The sequence below is a fragment of the Narcine bancroftii genome, chromosome 9 (genome assembly GCF_036971445.1).
Source record: "Narcine bancroftii isolate sNarBan1 chromosome 9, sNarBan1.hap1, whole genome shotgun sequence".
NCBI lineage: Eukaryota > Metazoa > Chordata > Chondrichthyes > Torpediniformes > Narcinidae > Narcine > Narcine bancroftii.
The window spans coordinates 91,232,869-91,250,693 of record NC_091477.1 but is presented as its reverse complement, the minus strand read 5'-3'; the positions used below and the strand labels follow the sequence as shown (position 1 = coordinate 91,250,693).

Genomic DNA, 17,825 nt, shown 5'->3' with positions numbered 1-17,825 from the left:
AGAAGTGTATGTAAATATATCAGGTTGCCAAGATAGATAAATTGATTGTTAACAATATTAAAAGGAAAACCATCATACATTGATAGAGGAGAATTTAACGGAAGGAGCACACTTTTATGCAAATTCAATTTGTATCTTGGAAATTGACTGAATTGTGAAAGTGATTACATCATATATGAAGAGAGGTGACTGTATCTGAAATGAAAAGTAAGGGAACATCTGCATAAAGGGATAGATGATACTTTTTATACTGTTGTTCAATCCTTTTCCTCAGCATCCCCAAGATGTCTTTGCACTCATGAAAAGTAATTACCAATGGTTCACTCACCAGATCAAATAATAAAGGACTTAGTAGACATCCTTAGCGAGGGCAGTGTTGCAGATTGAAAGGCTGAGATTGTGATAAATTAGTAAGAATTGTGGCAGATGGATGTGAATACAATAATTTAACCCATGTAATAAAATCATAATCAAATTTAAAATTTTCAAGAGTTGTAAACATTCAATTCGATCAAAAGCTTTTTCTGCATCCATTGAAAGAATTCGTTCAGGGGTTTTCCTGGAGGGCAAATATATAATATTCATTAAAATAGGAATATCAGTTTTTAATAAATTCCATCTGATCTTCAGAAATAACTGATGGTAGAATGTTTTCCATACTATTAGCTGAAAGTTTAACCAAAATTTTAGCATCAATATTTAGTAAAAAAATTGGTCTGTAGAAAGAACATTCAGTTGGGGCTTTACTTGCTTCACAATTAAAGATATTCAAGGCTCACTAAATGAATCTGGAAGATTAATCAAGTAAGGTGCGAGCAATTGAGAAAATAATTTGAAAAATTCCACAAGAAATTCCATCGGGTCTAGGGCCTTTCCAGATTGTAATGAAGAAATAGCAAATGTTATTTTCTCTTGCAAGATAGATTCATCCAGTCTAATTTTACTATCTGAAGAAATCGTGGTGATATTCAGTATAATTTTACTATTTGAAGAATCCTTGGGGATGTTCAATCGGTCAGAAAATTCTTCATCAAATTGCTATCATTCATATATTCAGAGGAGTATAGTTTGGAATAGAAACTTTAAAATATATAATTTATCTCAGAATGATCAGAAATCATAATATCATTATCTTTATGAACCATTATAAATAATACTGTATGCTGCTTAGCACCAAATCTTCTCAATTGGTTGGCCAAGAACTTACCAGATTTATCATCATGAATGTAAAATTGACTTTTAGATTTCAAAAGTTGATATTTGACTGGATATGCTGAGAGAAGATCAAATTTAATTTTAAATTAAATCCATTTTTGTATGTATTTGAATTTTTAGTTTGAAGGTATTATTTTTTAATAATTTATTGAACAATTTTTAACCACAACAGTAAATACATTTCTTTCAATAATGCTTTTTCAAAAGTTATATATGTGGTATGAAAAATCCCCCATCCCTCCTCCCCACCCCCAAAAAGAAAAAGAAACAAAGATTGGAGAATGCCAAGAAAGTAAGTTATATAACATAAAGTTTTTAATAATATAATGATGTCAGGGGTCCAAGAGAGAGAGACAGAGAGTCTAGAGACTACATCATGTAAATATGAGTGCCATCTCTTCCAAAAACAACCTGATTACCATATTGTAATTAATGAATACACCATTGAATAGCAAGATAAAATTATGGATGTTATAACTAAGAGAATGTTGCATGTACTATGAAATTATAATGATAGGATGTTAAAATATCTTAAAACAAGAGCTATGAACAAAGAATTTGTAATATATTCCAAAGTGTGTTGATTCTTTGATATGCTTTGTGTCTTATTAAAATTTCCCTTTATCTCTGATTACAAGTAATAAAACAGAAAAAATAAGTTCAGGCAACATACAAAGGTAGAATAGTTATGAAAACTTCATAAATGTTATATTTAAAACAGGTAAAATAAAGGGTAAAGCAGAAGAATCCAAGGTAAAAGTTCTGAACTGGAAATCAATTCAGTCAGGTGATGTTGATGGACAAGTTCAAATATTAAGAAAAGAAAGCAGCTCAAACTTTGGATGAGTAACAGAGAAGACATCAAGTATCTGATGGATAAATGAGGATGATAGGTGCTCTGGTAGATATAGCTGTGGCAAGTCTGATAAACCTGCAACAAACTCCATTGGGTCTTGCATTTTCGACTGACAGTAGAATTTCAAGTCACTTTTATAATTATGGAACTTTCACTTGCCCCATGTAAGTTTGTTGAGGACAGCTGAGTTGAACAGAGGATCCCCCCCCCCCCCATACCCTTCTGCCATACCAACCTTCACGTCGGTACATTAAATTAACCATTACATTGGAAAGAGGAGGTCGTTGTCAAAAGCCCACTTTCGGAAGATGTACTTTGAATATGCATTGGCAAACATTAATGTAATTGAACAAAAATAGTTGGATGGGTGTGAAATGGCAAAAGCTATCAGAATAGTAAATTCAACATTCTTGTGCGCTGGAATACAGCGTCACGACTGCTGCAATACGAACATTAAATTGGGGGATCTGTCCCCAATGTGCCCTTCTATTTTTAGTGAGCTGACAGGTTTGCACCCATTTCATGTGCAAGCCTCATTGTCTCCAGATCTGAATGGAGACAAATAAGCCAGTTTTGTTATTCAATGAGATATCTGATACATCCCCCTTTATTCCACATTTTTTCAAAGCTGTTGTTATCAAAGTCTCTTATACTCAGATTTAAAATCAACAAATAACCTAGCATCAATTGACATTTGCAAAAATAGAATTCCAAACCTCTTGAACCTTGTATACAAGTGTTTTCTTATGTCATGCCTGACATACTGGCCCTAATTTTTAGATTTGCCCTCTGGACTTGCATTTCCCAGCCAATGACATAGTTTCTCTTTACCCTAGCAGTTGCCCTTAATAATTTTGAAACTTTAATCAAATCGCTCCTTTATTTTTTAAATACCATATTTTCAGAATTTTAACCCTTGAAGGTGAGGGATCATTTTATACTTCACTGCCTCCAAGTCGATCTCTCCAACCCAAGTTATGGTACTCAAAATACAGAGTTGCTTGCTGTTTTACTAACAAGTTCTGGAGTGGGAGGAAAGATTATGTTGCTTTTTTTAATGAAACATTATTTTCAAATTTTTTTTTTACATATTTGTGGTAGTCCTGCATGAGAAAGTTAATGAGCACTTTTTTCACATAATGAAATTAAGCTTGCATCTGAAAGAAAAAAAAATACAATAATGTAACTGAAACAACAGGATTAAAAAGTTGGAAATAATGAGCAGGTCAAGCAGCATCTGAGGAGCAAGAAATAATGTTCATGTTTCAATCAGTGGAAGGAATCTATTCCATAGGCCACACTATTTCAGGTTTCATGGACTCAATGTTAATGTGCAATCTGTATGTGCTTAATTGACCCAGGTCCCGTTAATCTCGGTTCTCTACACACCATGATGCTGAACTCTTCTCCCATTGGCTCTGCCTCTATGCCCTCTACCACAATCAGGATTCTACACCCGCTACTACAGACCCCCTTCTCCTGCTTTAACCTTTTTCCTCCTCCTGGGCACTTTGTTCTGGTCTTCTGTCTGTTCTGGATCTTTACATTTATAACTGCCAACCACTCCCCTCATTCATTCCTCTCCCTTTGTCTCTCTAGTCTTTATTCAAATGCATTTTTCTTTTTCTTGTATATTGAAGAAGGACTCAGACCTGAAACATTGGTATATTATCTTATCTCCTATGCATCCAAGACCTGCTGAGTTCCTCCAGGATTTATTGTGTGTGTTTTTTTTTACTACAATCACAGCTTCTGTAGACATTTGTGTTTCACTCCAGCTCCCATGAAAATAACTTCCTGATGATCAGTTTCGTTACCTGTACCTTACCAGTTTCTATTGGATTTTCCACGTGCCTGAAGTTCAGATATAATTTAGTCTAAAACCATTGGAAGATTGGTTCGTATCACTGAAGATGAAGTGGTAGGATTGCTTCTCGAGCTTGCATGTTGCTTAACGTTGGCTCACAGTTGATATGCACAAAGAGAGCAAAGGAAGATTTGTGTGCAGTGTATATAAATGCTTCAGAAACTCAACAGGCCATGCTACATTTAAGAAAATCAAAAAGTAGGTGACTTTTTGAGCCTGAGCCCTTCTTCAGGAATGCCAAAAATCAGGCAGTTGCCTGAATTAAAACAAGTTGGGGGAGTGGTGGGGTGGATGAAGGGGAAGGACCGCAGGCTAGCAGATGATAGGTGGGAGGGGAAAGAAGAGAACAGAGCTAAGCGGTGACGGGGGAGATGACAGAGAGCTAAGATAGCTCTCTGATGGGAGAAGGAAAGGACTTTTTGCCATTCTCTTTTCCAATGGGAATACTAATCCCCTTTGGCATTTTTTTAAGGTTAAGATCTCATTTCAAAAATATGGACCCAAAATCTTGTAGCTTGTTTTTTTCTTTTCTAATCCATCCCCAAAGTTATAAACTCAAGTAACTTAGTTTATCAACTATTTAAAATATAAGAGTATAGAAATATCATGTTCTAAGACCACATCTCTTGTTACATATTGGACTATAACTTTTGTGCAAACCTCATACAAATCTGGTGAGAATGAATGAAATGTCTCGGGCTTGTATCTTTCTATATGAGCCTCTCAAGCTGCTTCAAATAATAATTATGCACATCACATTCCAGCTGCTATAATTCTGTCTATTTGCCTGTGTAATTATGGGAAAAAAATACAAGCTATTTATAGCATTAGGTGGCCAAGTTTCATGTCATCAGCAAATACCATAAAGTGCTCTTTGGGATTGAGTACTTCATGGAGCAAACCATAAAGGAACATCATGACATCCAATCTATGCATTCCCACATTCTGCTTCTTTCAGTTAGCTAATTCTTACCAAGATGTTTGCTTGAATGTTTTCTTGTGCTTTGTTCACAGATGCAGCCATTATTTTAAGTAGCGAACATTTTGGGTGTCATTACCTCCAGGCCATAGAATACTGTCATGGTGTAGGAAACATGTCCTTGAGAGCCACAAAGACCCTGTTCTTCACACCTGATGAGCAATACTAATGCTTTAATGTTACATCATTTCTCCCGTGAACCAGACCTAAAAAATCCTTCTCTTCACATATTCATCATGAATGATTGAAAAACTGGCCAATTTTAGTTCCAAGTACAAGGCGTCCCACCATCTAATTGTGGTACATGATCATTTAGAACAGTGGCTGCCTGTTTCAATTCTAAAGTACTTGTTGCCTCATTAAACTCAAATTGTGCAGCTTAGCAATTCAAATAATAAGTGATTGGGCTTTACTCTCTCCATGAGACATTGTGGGAATTAACTCATACTGATTCAACTTTTTGCAAAATTTACTGAGATGGACCTAAAGAGACCAAACTGCAAAAGGTAAAATGGTGATATGCAATCCTAAAAGAAATTCAATTCTCTTTATTTTAAATGAATGACAACTTGTGTTATTTCTGGTGATTAAAAAGGACATGTTTTACCTGTTTTTGGCTCGATGCTTATTGGATTGCTTAGATACAGCTCAAGAACAACAGGTAGATAAAAATTAGGTTGACCCTATGTTTTTCCAAGTCACTTTAGTTTGCTTTATCCACATATGGAAACAGGGACATTTGCATGAATATAAACTAACATCAAGGTAATGGCAATACTTGAACACAAGTGGCAAAGCAACTGTCTCAATTGTGTCACATTGCTTTGCAAAACTCTCATCTCGTTATCTGCTTCACATTGGCACAAAAGGCTCTAGGAAATAACAAACGTAACCAGGTCCATCACAGGGTCCAATATCACATTTATGGAATGTGAGCCTGTTCCCCAAAGAAGGCAGAAGGACTCCCACCATCCTGGTCACAAACATTTCTTGCTGTTACCTTCACGCTGAGGTTACAGAAGCTGGAAGGCCAGCATCTCCAAGCTCAGAAAAGTTTATTTCCAACTGCTATCAGACTATTGAAACTCCTTTTGTTACACTAACCAGGGATGCTCTGACATTACAAAAGAACCATCTGCACGATGGATCAACATTTTTGCACAAAGACAACTATGGATATTTATTTTTCAATTTATTTTTCTGTATTTGCTTCTTTTTTAAATTCAGTTTAGTATACTATTATAGGTGGGTTTTTTAATATAATGAGCCTGTTCAGCAGCAGCAAGAAAGAATCAGTGCATGGTTACATTGTACAATGTATATGACAATAAACTTGGATATTCAACAGTCTAGTTGCTGCATTTGAACAATACAATCTAAATGCCCACTATCGTCCCTTGTGTCTTGCCAAGATGTACTAACTGAAACAATATAGTAAATATTAATTAACCTTGGCTGCCACAAGTATAAGTGCAGAGTCAAATTCTCTATTGGAGATATTTTATAAAAAGTATGTTTTATTCTTCTGTCTCTAACAACCCAGACATCATTCTGAGTCCCATGTTCTGATTTGTCCAGAGGCACAGTTGTTTGCTAAGTTCATTGTGATTGCAGTTGTTGACTTCCAATATTGTAGTGTTCTTCACTTAGCCCTTTTAGCAAGCAAAGAACTCAAGAGCCAGTCTAAATATCAGAGACTCCATTATATGCTCTACAGTAAAATGGGCACAATTAATGTAGGAATATCTGATTCAAATGTGTTTTTTTAAATTTTTCATCTTTTGTTTGCAGTTGCTCTTTTAGTAAACAAGGACTGCTTTGGGTGAACCAGCCAAGGATAGACAGTACTGCAATGCTATGAGGTAAAAGATGATGGAAATTGCACCACATTTTTTGAAATTTCTTTTTCTTTCAGAATATTCTGCAAATTAATGTGGTGAAAAATGGATACACTGATCCAAACAATCTTAAATTTGAAACATTAAGAATTCTTGGCATCAAGGGTCTTCCAACATCTGTCACTATAAACAATGGTACTCAAAGCATGATTTTACCATCAGAAAATATCAAGTATGATGCAAAAAATAAGGTAATGGAATTTCTCTACAATTCTAAAAGTTTGCTGATGTCTCATTCTACTTTTATACTCAGCATGAGCTATTGTATTTCTTTGGATGTAAAAGATGGTGAAAATTCAGTATTGTCCTATTGGATCTTATTTATAGCAAGCTAATTAATTTGAAGCATTTCTCTGAGTTTGTATCTAGTTCCGTACAATTTGAACAAATTCAGGGGAAAGACCAAACTGCCTTCACAAGATAACTATTTGTAACTACTTTTGGATATTATATTTGAAAGCGAACAATTAGAATTTTCCTAAAAAAAAGTGCATTGTTGCACTTCTGAAATTAAATCTTATTTTAACAGAAAGACGGAGAAAACAAAATGTTTTGTAATTCTCCGGTACACTATGGGAAACATGACATTCTTTAAGTTTGATAATGTTTAAAATAAACAATCTTAAATGAAGTAGGTTATTTTATTATGTTGATGCATGCCTTTCAGTGATTAATCTTTTTGTATGTGTTACATTTTAATACATAATGCCGGTAAAGAATACACTTACCAAGGGTTTATCATTGTATTATGTATAATTATGTTAAAATTTAGCATTTTATTATGCCATCATGACCCTGATTTTCTCAGTGACACAGTTTTTGACAGTAAACCAAAAGGGAGACATTTCTTCCCACTTGGTTCTCTTCAAAACCAACATAATTTGAATATTGTTATTGGAAAATACTGCTGCTCTAACTATATGCACAGCTCTGGATGGGTGTAGGGAAGTTGTTACTATTGAATATGCAGTTTTAAGCAAAATAGTTGAAAATAGATGTGATCTATTTTCAACTGTTTTGCTACATATAGTTTGCAGATCAACTTCATGATTGATCATTTAATTTTGAATTGTTGGATTAAAATGTCCTTTGTGATTTGTACATACCAAATTAAAACTGTATTTTTAAAAAGGTCATCGAGAATTATACAAAATGAATTTCTGAAAAAATCTTGTTCAGGATTTAAGAAAATCTTAAAGCAACAAATTTCTTGATAATGGATGAAAACCCATAAGAAAAAAAATGTTGAAATAAAAATTCTAAATAGCAGTGATAACCGACTTGAAAACATTAAAATAGGAGCAATTTTCTCTCCACAGATTGCTCATATGACAGGTTTACAACTTGTGTTTGGAGAGTCCTATTCAGTACAGTGGAATGTTTTGGAGTTTGTAAAAGTTGACTGTCACCCAGAAGATAATGCAAATGAAATTCTCTGTGCAGAACGAGGTTGTATATGGGCCGTAAGTAGTCCAACTACAAAATGTTGATCTGGTGTTGCAAATATTTACATAAGTATCATTAAAATTCCAACAGTTATTATTCCATCTTAAGTTTAAGTAATTTTCAAAGCCAGGAGGAATTTTCAATTAGTTGCATTTCAGTATCATCAGCCCAGCAACCTACTTCTATAGGTTCAAACTGCACATGGAAATAACTGCCAAGTTGTACCTGCTGCTTTACAAGTGTCCTCGGGTGGCTTTTCACACTGCAAAGCACAGCTATATGTAGTCAACATGATCTTCTTTAATCTGCTTATTGAGTTATATCAAACATATATACAAGAGGAGAGTTACATTACTTTCATGTATTTACAAGTATAGAAGAAAAATAACATTAATATTTCACAAATATATATTAGCCAAGAATCTCTTCTCTTGTAAAACCAAAAAAAGAGAAAAAAATAATTTAATAACAAAAGGTTATTTCTCCTTTAGTTTTCCATATTAAAAATGCCTGATCAATCAATGATGCTTTAAAAATAAATTAATATGTATTTTACTTTATAAAACAAAATTATTAAACCCAAAACATTTACAAAACTGGAACCAAATCCTTATTGTATGCTTGAGAACTGAGATACAATCTCGTCTATTAATTTTGGATCAAGCAGAGTGCAGAGGAATCTCAGCAATGAGTACCCCCTAACTGGATTCCTCTCCAAATTTACCGATAAAGGACATTCATGTATGTCTGAATAATAAATCCAAAAGGTAATACATCAGATATTAATAGCCCAATAATAAAATCTAAAATTAAGGAGAGACATTCCTCCATCTTTCTTTTGCTTTGCATGAAAAGTTTGCTCAATCTAGGATTTTTATTATACCAAATTTGTGAGTTTGAAGTATCCAATCAACCTTGAAGTCTTTCATCTTATGAAGATCCTGAATCCAACACATCCATTCCTGTACAATGGAGTCTGGTATCATAAAATCCCAACCAATCTTTTTCCTACACAAATCTTGCAGGATCTTTTTGGCAGTCAGGACTACTAGTGCCAATATTCCTAGGAAATCATATATTGAACTGACTGTTGAAAGAATCTCCTTTCTTGTGAAGGGTCAGACTATTAAAAAGATTTTGAACTTAAAAATGTCGGACTGAACACACCATTATACACCTAACACCCTCTCCACAGGAAAGTCCAAATCCAGAATCTTCATTTCATTTGGTTTCTCTGTTTCAGATATGGCAGCCAACACATGACGACTGTTACTTGTCCACTTGGAAAGTAGAAAGCCCCCCTTGAAAGAAATCACTCACAGCTCATGATAGAGAGCTATTGCATCTTCCTCTGAGGCTACTGAAGTGAGGCGGTCATCCACATAGAAGTTGTTCTTGATGGTGCTTAGAACTTGAGGGGTAAACTGTTTCATATTGACCTCAGCACACCTCCTAAGGGAAAAGTTCGCATAACCTGGAGATGAGGTTGCTCCAAATAGATCCACTATCATTCTGTATTCCACCATGTACTGACTATAGTCTCCACCAGAGGAACTGTAACAAGTCACTGTCCTCATTTGGTACTTTCACCTGATGGAACATTGCTTAAATGTCTGCAGCGATGGCAACAGGTTCTTTACGGAATCTAGCCAAGACTCCTATCAATGTACTGGTCAGATCTGGCCTCTGTACTTGCTGAAAATCTAGTGAACCACCCCCCCTCAAAAAATGTCACTTTATAGTCAAACAGCACCCAAAGATTGTTCTTTTGTGGATTACTTTCTCTGTATAACCTTTGGATATCATGTCAGAAATGAAGTTGGTATAGTACGAATGAAAGGGAGAATCTCACTTGAATCTTCTCTTTTGGTTCAGTGTACATTATTTAGCAACACTTCTATTGTCAGGCATGCATTTTTCTCTTTCCTTTAAATGTAATCCAAGGCAATAATGGCCGTCGACTAGCTTGGCAACTTTTGAGACTATATCCAAGAACTGCTTGACTTCTCTTGAAGGTTCTTGGTCGTCATTGAGGCCCTCAGTAAAGTCAGTCCTGAACTGCTGTTCCCACAGCTCATCAAGTTTCACAACTGACACTTGACACTGACAGCTCCTGAACATTATCATTATTTCCTCCTAATGGTCCATTAATTGACCAACCAAGCATGGTTTTGACAGTGCAAGGTACATCTCCCACACTCTCTATTACATCTAATGGTTCCAGAACCTTTGCTACATCTGAGCCAATCAGCAACTCAATTTCAGATAGATGAACATTCCTCAGATGAGACCACTGATCGATATTGTTTGATGTGGGATGTTTCCTTTGTGCACAGGCATAGTCTTCTGAGTGTATATGCCTGGAAAATCAACAGAAAATAGAAGAGGATAGTGTATGCGCACCAAAAGAAATGGAACGCGCTCAACCTCCAGTCCCCAGGACGCCGCTGGCGTCAGCTGACAAACCAACAACAAAAAAAACACAAACTTTGGCTCATACAGATGGAGCTGCATCAGGGGTAAAACAAAAAAGATGGTTGACTCTTTTAACTGAAATACTTTAAAACAGACGATGTGAGGAAGAGAAAGTTGTGGAAAGAGGACAGAAAGTGAGGGGCAGGACAGGGACCCCATGTGGAAATGGTGAATAGGGAGAGGTAAAACATAATGAACAGAGGCAGTAGATTGGATGATGCCAGACAAAGGGGGGGGGGGGGAGAGAGGGGAGAGAGAGAGAGAGAGAGAGAGATAATGTGGTCATATGCAGGAAGATGAGTTGGAGTGGGTGATGACAGGGAAAAGAGCTGCCAATACTGGAATCCTAACAAAAGAAGATGACAGTGGAGGTATAAAGAGAGATCAGGTGGAATTGAAGGGAGTCAGGGGGTTGGTGGTGGGAGAAGAGCTGAAAAATTAATCTGGAAGAGGGTGGAACTAAATAAGACAACATATGTAGAGATGGTTAGAAGAGCTAAAGTGGCACAGAAGAGGAGAGAGGGGACTCGTTACCCAGAAAGTTCAACATTCATGTCATTGGAAGTAGACTGCCAAAGTAGGTGTTATTTCTCTAGTTAGACCTCACTTTGGCTATGGATAAGGCTCAGGACAGACAAATCAGGAAGGGGAGTTGAAGTGACGTGCATCCAGGAGCTCAGGATTGCCCATAGTTGACAGAACATAAATGCTTTGGGAAACGGTCCCCGGGTCTTCCCATTACTGTAGAGCCATCTCCTGTATTTCCTCTCTATTTTGGAATTCCACTCTTTCCCCCACCACTGGAACAGAGATAATGTTCCTCTTGTTCTCACCAGCCTCAACATTGAGCATATCATTCCTCCCTCATTTCTGCCAATCTCTGCACCTCCTAAAATGGTTGACCTTGTAACTTACAGTGACATAGAATGGTGAAGATTTCAAAGGTGCAATCTGGGACAGTCTCCAGAGCTCCCATACCTCTGGACAACTTTCTTGCTCCCCTTTGTTTCTGTTGTAAGCCAAGAGATTACAGCCCAGGCTTGTGCCTCCACTATTTTAGTGATGTTAGCAGGTATTATAATCTAACAAGGAGATGGGATTTCTTGACTGATTGTTAGTTGTCAAGAACTGTAAGTTTTTGACTGTCCCTGACCAGAAACATATAAAAGCTATATCAGATATATTAAACATAAATCATTCACTAATATTTAAGAACTGAAAAAAAAATCAAATAATTAAAATAAATGGAAACTATCCTGTGTTTGGTTGAGTGGTAAAATTTAAAAGTGTATGAACATTGAAGAGAAGATAGTGTGATAAAAATTTGTCCTCTTTTGCTTGGAATCAGCATGCAATCTAGTAGTGGCTAACATTGTATGTAGCTTCACAAATTCAATGTGTTTTGGAATTGATTGATCAAGGCCAACAGTGGACAAAGCTCTCCTTCAAGGTGTTGGAACAAAAAGATGAAGGAGTGAGGTTCGATTTCCCAATCAATTCACCTGCCTGTCACAGTTCTTTAACTGATGTTTTAGAATGCATTCAGGTAGGGAGGCCTCTGTTTAGGACATGGCTCACCATTAAAACACTAGGTTATGTTAGTGGGACAAACAATAATTCATTCATCCACAAATAAATTAGAAATAACAACTGATTCCTTGATTTCCACCCTTAATTTGGTGAATGATAGCTATCAGGGAATAAGATGAGAGAAGTTGATCATTAAGGAGTAGACTAGTTGAGAAGGTAAATGCACATAGAAATTGGGCAATCGGGATTGGAGAACTGAAATTTTAGAATATGATAAGGGGCTGGGTGGAGTGAAGTTGTCAACAGCATGAGAGAGGAAATAAGTCAGGAATGTGGAATCCAGGGTGACAGTAAAGGTGTACACATAAATACCTAAATCACTTTTCAGAAATATTCAAATCATAAATTACCATGTGCTCACCAAAGACTGTCCTAACATCCACCTGCAGATGTTTGCAGATAACTCTTTGTATTGGAGTTTAATTGTCTTTTGTCTGTGTGGCATTTGCCTGTACTCCCTGTGATGAAGCATTTTAGTCCACCTTCCTCCCATCACAAAAATCTGCAGGCTGGTAGATAAATTGGCCACCTTAAACTGCCTTAATGTGCATGTGAATGGTTGAATTTGGGGGAAATTGAATGGAAGTCAGGGAGAATAAAATGGATTGTGTAGGATTGGAGTTTTTTTTTAAATGCTGAATGGTTAGTGTGGACTCAACGAGCTGAAGGGCCTGCTTCCATGCTCTATGTCTGAATGACTCTAAGAGGACCACTGAAATAAGGAGCCTGTCACCATTATAATGCATAATCTTCCAGGTAGTGGGATGCTATGAGGTTCAATATCAAAAGAACTAGAGATGAAATTTAACTTAATAACAAAAGTTGTCCTGACAGAGAAATAAAAGCTGAATTCAAATTACAAAGTATTATCCATAAAGATCTGTGGGTGTATGTTTGATATAGCTTTAATGAGCACACAGGTAATTAATGACACTGATTATACAATATAAAGGTGATGTGCAATAACAAATGTCCATTTGAAGCAAATATTCACATTTTGTTTACTCCCAATCAGTCCTTGCCAGATTATCACTTTGATGACCTTTTGGCTGCTTTTAGCCCACCGCAAATGTTTATTTTGTCTATGTCTATTTATTCTCCTATCAAACACTTTGCGAGATCTAATCAGACAATTTCTTTGGATAGGCTTTGTCCAAATTTACCTCATTTAACTGGATATGACTCTTCTGAATTATTGTTTCTCATTGAGAAGGAGGAATGGTTTGTCCATACCATTACATTTATAGATTGAACATTACTCAATCCCAGAGCATGTGTGTCTCAGTTAAAAACTATACCTTCTTTCAGTAACCAGGCCAGGTTATCATAATACACAACATCCTTGTTCATGGTGTACAATGGTCTGGATGTACATATCTAGGTGAGCTTTTAATTGACTGTTTCTGTTATTTACCTTATTTAAAGCGTACACTGTATCTGTATCTAGTACTGTACACCAAATAATAAAACTGTATGAGAGAAGTATTCTGATTAAATTTAAATTTAGACATAGAGCACAGTAATGAGTCTGTGCCACCCAATTTACACCCAAATAATCTTCAGCCCTAGTAAGTTTGAGGAACACAGTGAGAGGAACCCAGAGCCCCTGGGGGTTTTTAAGATTTGGGGAGAATGTAAAAACTCCTTAGAGACAGCATGAAATTTGAACCTGTAAGGTAAAACATCATGAGATGGGAATGTGTAGGGAGTTACCCTGTACAAGGCTGTAACAAGAAGGGGAGGTGTCCTTGTACTCCTGTTAGGTAAAACATCATGAGATGGGAATGTACGGGGCAGTAACAAGATGTGAATGCATCCTTGTACTTACAAGATAAGAGAGACATTGATGGATTGAGAGGCAGGAAGCTAGCAGGGAAAGGATAGCAACAGTTTTAGTCATTGGACAAGTAATGATATGATGATGTTCTAAGCACATATCCAAGGGTATAAAAAATCACCATTTTGCTGATAACGGCAGAATGCATTCTCCGACTAACCTGGTTGGTCGCAAGTGTTACAATCCGGTAATAAAGAACAAAGAACCCTGATTTCGACTCAGCCTGGTGTTTGTCTCACTCATTCATGAACAAAGCAGACCTAACAAACCCCAGTCCCGATCACTGGCGCTGTAAAAATGTTATGTTATGCCAACTGTGCTAGTTAGTGGTTTGACTTGTAGCTGCAATAACTAATTTATCATCTTAATACTTTGTTGGTTAAAATTTAGCTTTCCAGTATGAACTTGTAAGCAAAACTTTATCAGGTTATATGATAATCATTTTAGATTGTTAACTGTTGAACATTTAGCAAGACTAGTTTGGTAGCCTGGAATTTTAATGTTGACAGGCAAAAAAAGGCACAAGCAAGACCTCTCTGGAGAGTTCTCCAGGGGTTTCTGCTTCTGAAGTTTTGGTTAATTTTTGAATCAAATGTTGATGGAACTGGGGCAACAATCCAGCCAGTCTGTAACTGCTTTTCTTGGGCTATTGATAATATAAAATGTTCCTTAATATCAAGGGAATTAGAGTCCATGTTAGCTGAGTTTACATTATACATGTATTGAACTTTGCCTACTCAATTATTTTTAGATTGTCATTCCTGACTCTATATGGAGCAGAATAGATAGCAAGCAGATACAAACTAAAGTTAGTTTGTAGAGATCAAATATGAAAGGAATTTGACTGATGGTACAGAGTCTTATTCCAAGGTGGGATTTGAACTTGTGGCTGAATCATTACTCCAGATATTTAGATTGCTACGCCAATAACATAACCATTGTAACCATACGTCTAAGAATAGCAGAGTAATGGGAAGCAGGGGGCAGGAATTGTGAGTAGTAATGATGTAATCACAAGTGAAAAGAAATGAGAAGATCAATTCCTCTTCATTTACTTGATATCTAATATATGCACAAAAAGGAAAGATTATGTACATGAGACCAATAGTAATGAGAATAGAATCAGAATTTATTGTCATGATCATATCACCAAATTTGTTGTTTTGTGGCAGCATTGCAGATGCAAATATAGTTATAAATTATATTTACAAATTAATAATTAGCGCAAAAAGAAAAAAATGAGGTAGTGTCTGTGGTTCACTCTTCATCTGATGGCAGAGGAGAAGAAGTTGTTTATGTGCTGCTTGGTGTTCGTCTATAAGCTCCTGTACCTCCTTCCTGATGGTAGCAGTGTGAAGAGGGCATGGCTTGGGTGGAGAGAGTGCTCGAAGATAGACTGCTTTCTTAAGATACTGCCACTTGTAGATGTCTATGATGGAGTGAAGAGTGATGCCCATGATGGCGCTGACCAAGTTCACAACTCTTTGTCGTCCTTTCCTATCCTGTGCATTGGCAACTCCATACCAGTGATGCAACTGATCAGAATGCTCTCCACAGTACACCTGTAGAAATTTGCAAGTCTTTGGGGATATACCAAATCTCCTCAAATTCCTCATGATTGATCTAGGTCAAGGTTGAATGAAAGCATTTGGAGCACTGTGATGTTTTATCTTATAGGAGGCTGAACAATGGATGCAGAAATGTGTAATTATTAAAGGATATAATTGTCAAAGATTTAAAATGAAATGCACAGTCTCTCTTCATCAGTATATCATAATGAAAGACCATTTCAGATATTACTCATCATGGCTGAGAAAAGAAAGCACTCAGACTGATGATTTTTTTTTCAACACTATATGTTTGCTTTTCAATTTATTATGTGAAATTTGAATTTTATATATTTTTTTTGCAGTCATCAGATGAACCTGATGAACCTTGGTGTTTCTATGAAATTGATTATGGTTACATAATTGATACATCCAAAGGGATCAACCGTACAGAAAATACAATAAGTGTTGAAATTCAAAGGAATGCAGCATATCCACAGCGTTACAAAGGCCAAACACCAACTGTAGAAACCCTCCATGTCGTTGTCACATACTTAAAAGACCATATGTTGAATATTAAGGTAAGATTCAAATGGTTGGGGAAGAAAACCAAGGGGTTTTGGAAATCTATGTTAAACAGAAATTGAGCATTACTGTGGTCAATCAGGCGGCACATTTGCAATTTACTCCTGCTAATTCAAACTTATTTTCTGAGTTCAAAATGTGAACCATTCCATCATGTAAACAGTGGGAATTAGATTCATAACAAGGCAGGTATTAATAATGTGGTATTCCTGGCTATTTGGGTTCAGGCAGATGACTTGAAGCAACATTGGTCTGTCTTTAGCTACAAAGTTTCATATTACCTGTGGGAAAAGTAACAGTTAGAATACTCTCCATGGTACACCTGTAGAAATTTGTAAGTCTTTGCAGTACAACTCTGATTATCCGAAATGGTCAGGACCAGGCCTATTTCAGATAAAAGTTTTTTTTCAGAGAACTGGTCATTTTTTTTTTAAATAGCCCAGAGGCAACAGCAAGTCACTTGTAACAGCGTTTAAACAACAAGGTAAGGCTTTTTGAGCATTAAAATAAAGTTTAATTCTCACAAAAAAAGAAATGTTGGCCACTGCCAATCGCCGACACTTCCCCTTCAACTGTCCACTCATGCCGGAAGCCCAAGGACTGCCACTGCCAGGAGCCTGAGGTCCGCTGCCGAGAGCCTGACGTCCCCAGTCAGTTCAGCTCCAAAGAAATTTTGGATAAATGAGGATTTCTGATTTGTTTCGGATATCCTCATTTATCCAAAAAGTTTTTAAAAAAATTTTGGAATACTGTGGATTTTGGAAAATCCAATTTCAGATCATTGGAGTTGTACTGTATCAAACTCTGAATGAAATATAGCTGCTGGCGTGCCTGCTCCATGATTGCATCATCATATTGACCCCAGGATAAGTCTTCAGAGAAGTTGACACTCAGGAATTTGAAGCTTTTTTTACTCTCCACTGCTGACCCCTTGACAAGGACTGGCTTGTTTCTACTGGTTTCCCCTTCCTGAAGTCCACAATCAGTTCCTTAGTTTTGCTAATATTGAGCGCAAGGTAGTTGCGTGACACTGCTCAAGTAGCCGATCTTTCTCACTCCTGTATGCATTCTCATTGCTGTCTGTCGTTCTGCCGTGGTGTCATCCACAGATTTGCAGATGGCATTTGAATTGTGTCTAGCCACACAGTCACGGCTGTAGAGAGGGTAGAGCCGTGGGTTATACACACATCTTTGTGCCTTCATCCCTTGGAAGAAAGTTTTGTCATGTCAACAACAGGATCTCAAAATTACACAAAAATTTGGGTCTCTCCAATTTACAACACCTATTTCACTATTTCTTCTTCTCCATCAAGAGGGTTCAGATGAGGAAATGCTGAAATAACCAAAGAAATCAAAACATTTGCATTATTCAAGGCAAAACAGGTCACGACCAATGCTTCTACCATCAGTCTTGATTTTTACATCATCCATCATGGGTGCAACATGACTGTAGTTTGATCTACATGATACATTATAGCAATTTATCAGATATTTCCACTTACTTTAATCAGGAATTGAAACTGGATGAAT

General features: G+C 36.6%; 1 protein-coding gene across 5 annotated transcripts in view; it reads left to right on the top strand.

Annotated features, from left to right (window-relative positions):
- si (sucrase-isomaltase) overlaps window positions 1–17,825 on the top strand; it is a 244,673-nt gene that overhangs the window by 174,040 nt on the left and 52,808 nt on the right. For all 5 annotated transcript variants that reach the window (XM_069896806.1, XM_069896805.1, XM_069896810.1 and 2 more), the window contains 3 exons: window positions 6,833–7,006; window positions 8,135–8,278; window positions 16,076–16,291. In XM_069896806.1, coding sequence (XP_069752907.1) covers window positions 6,833–7,006; window positions 8,135–8,278; window positions 16,076–16,291 — 534 coding nt within the window. The remainder of the gene's footprint in view (window positions 1–6,832; window positions 7,007–8,134; window positions 8,279–16,075; window positions 16,292–17,825) is intronic.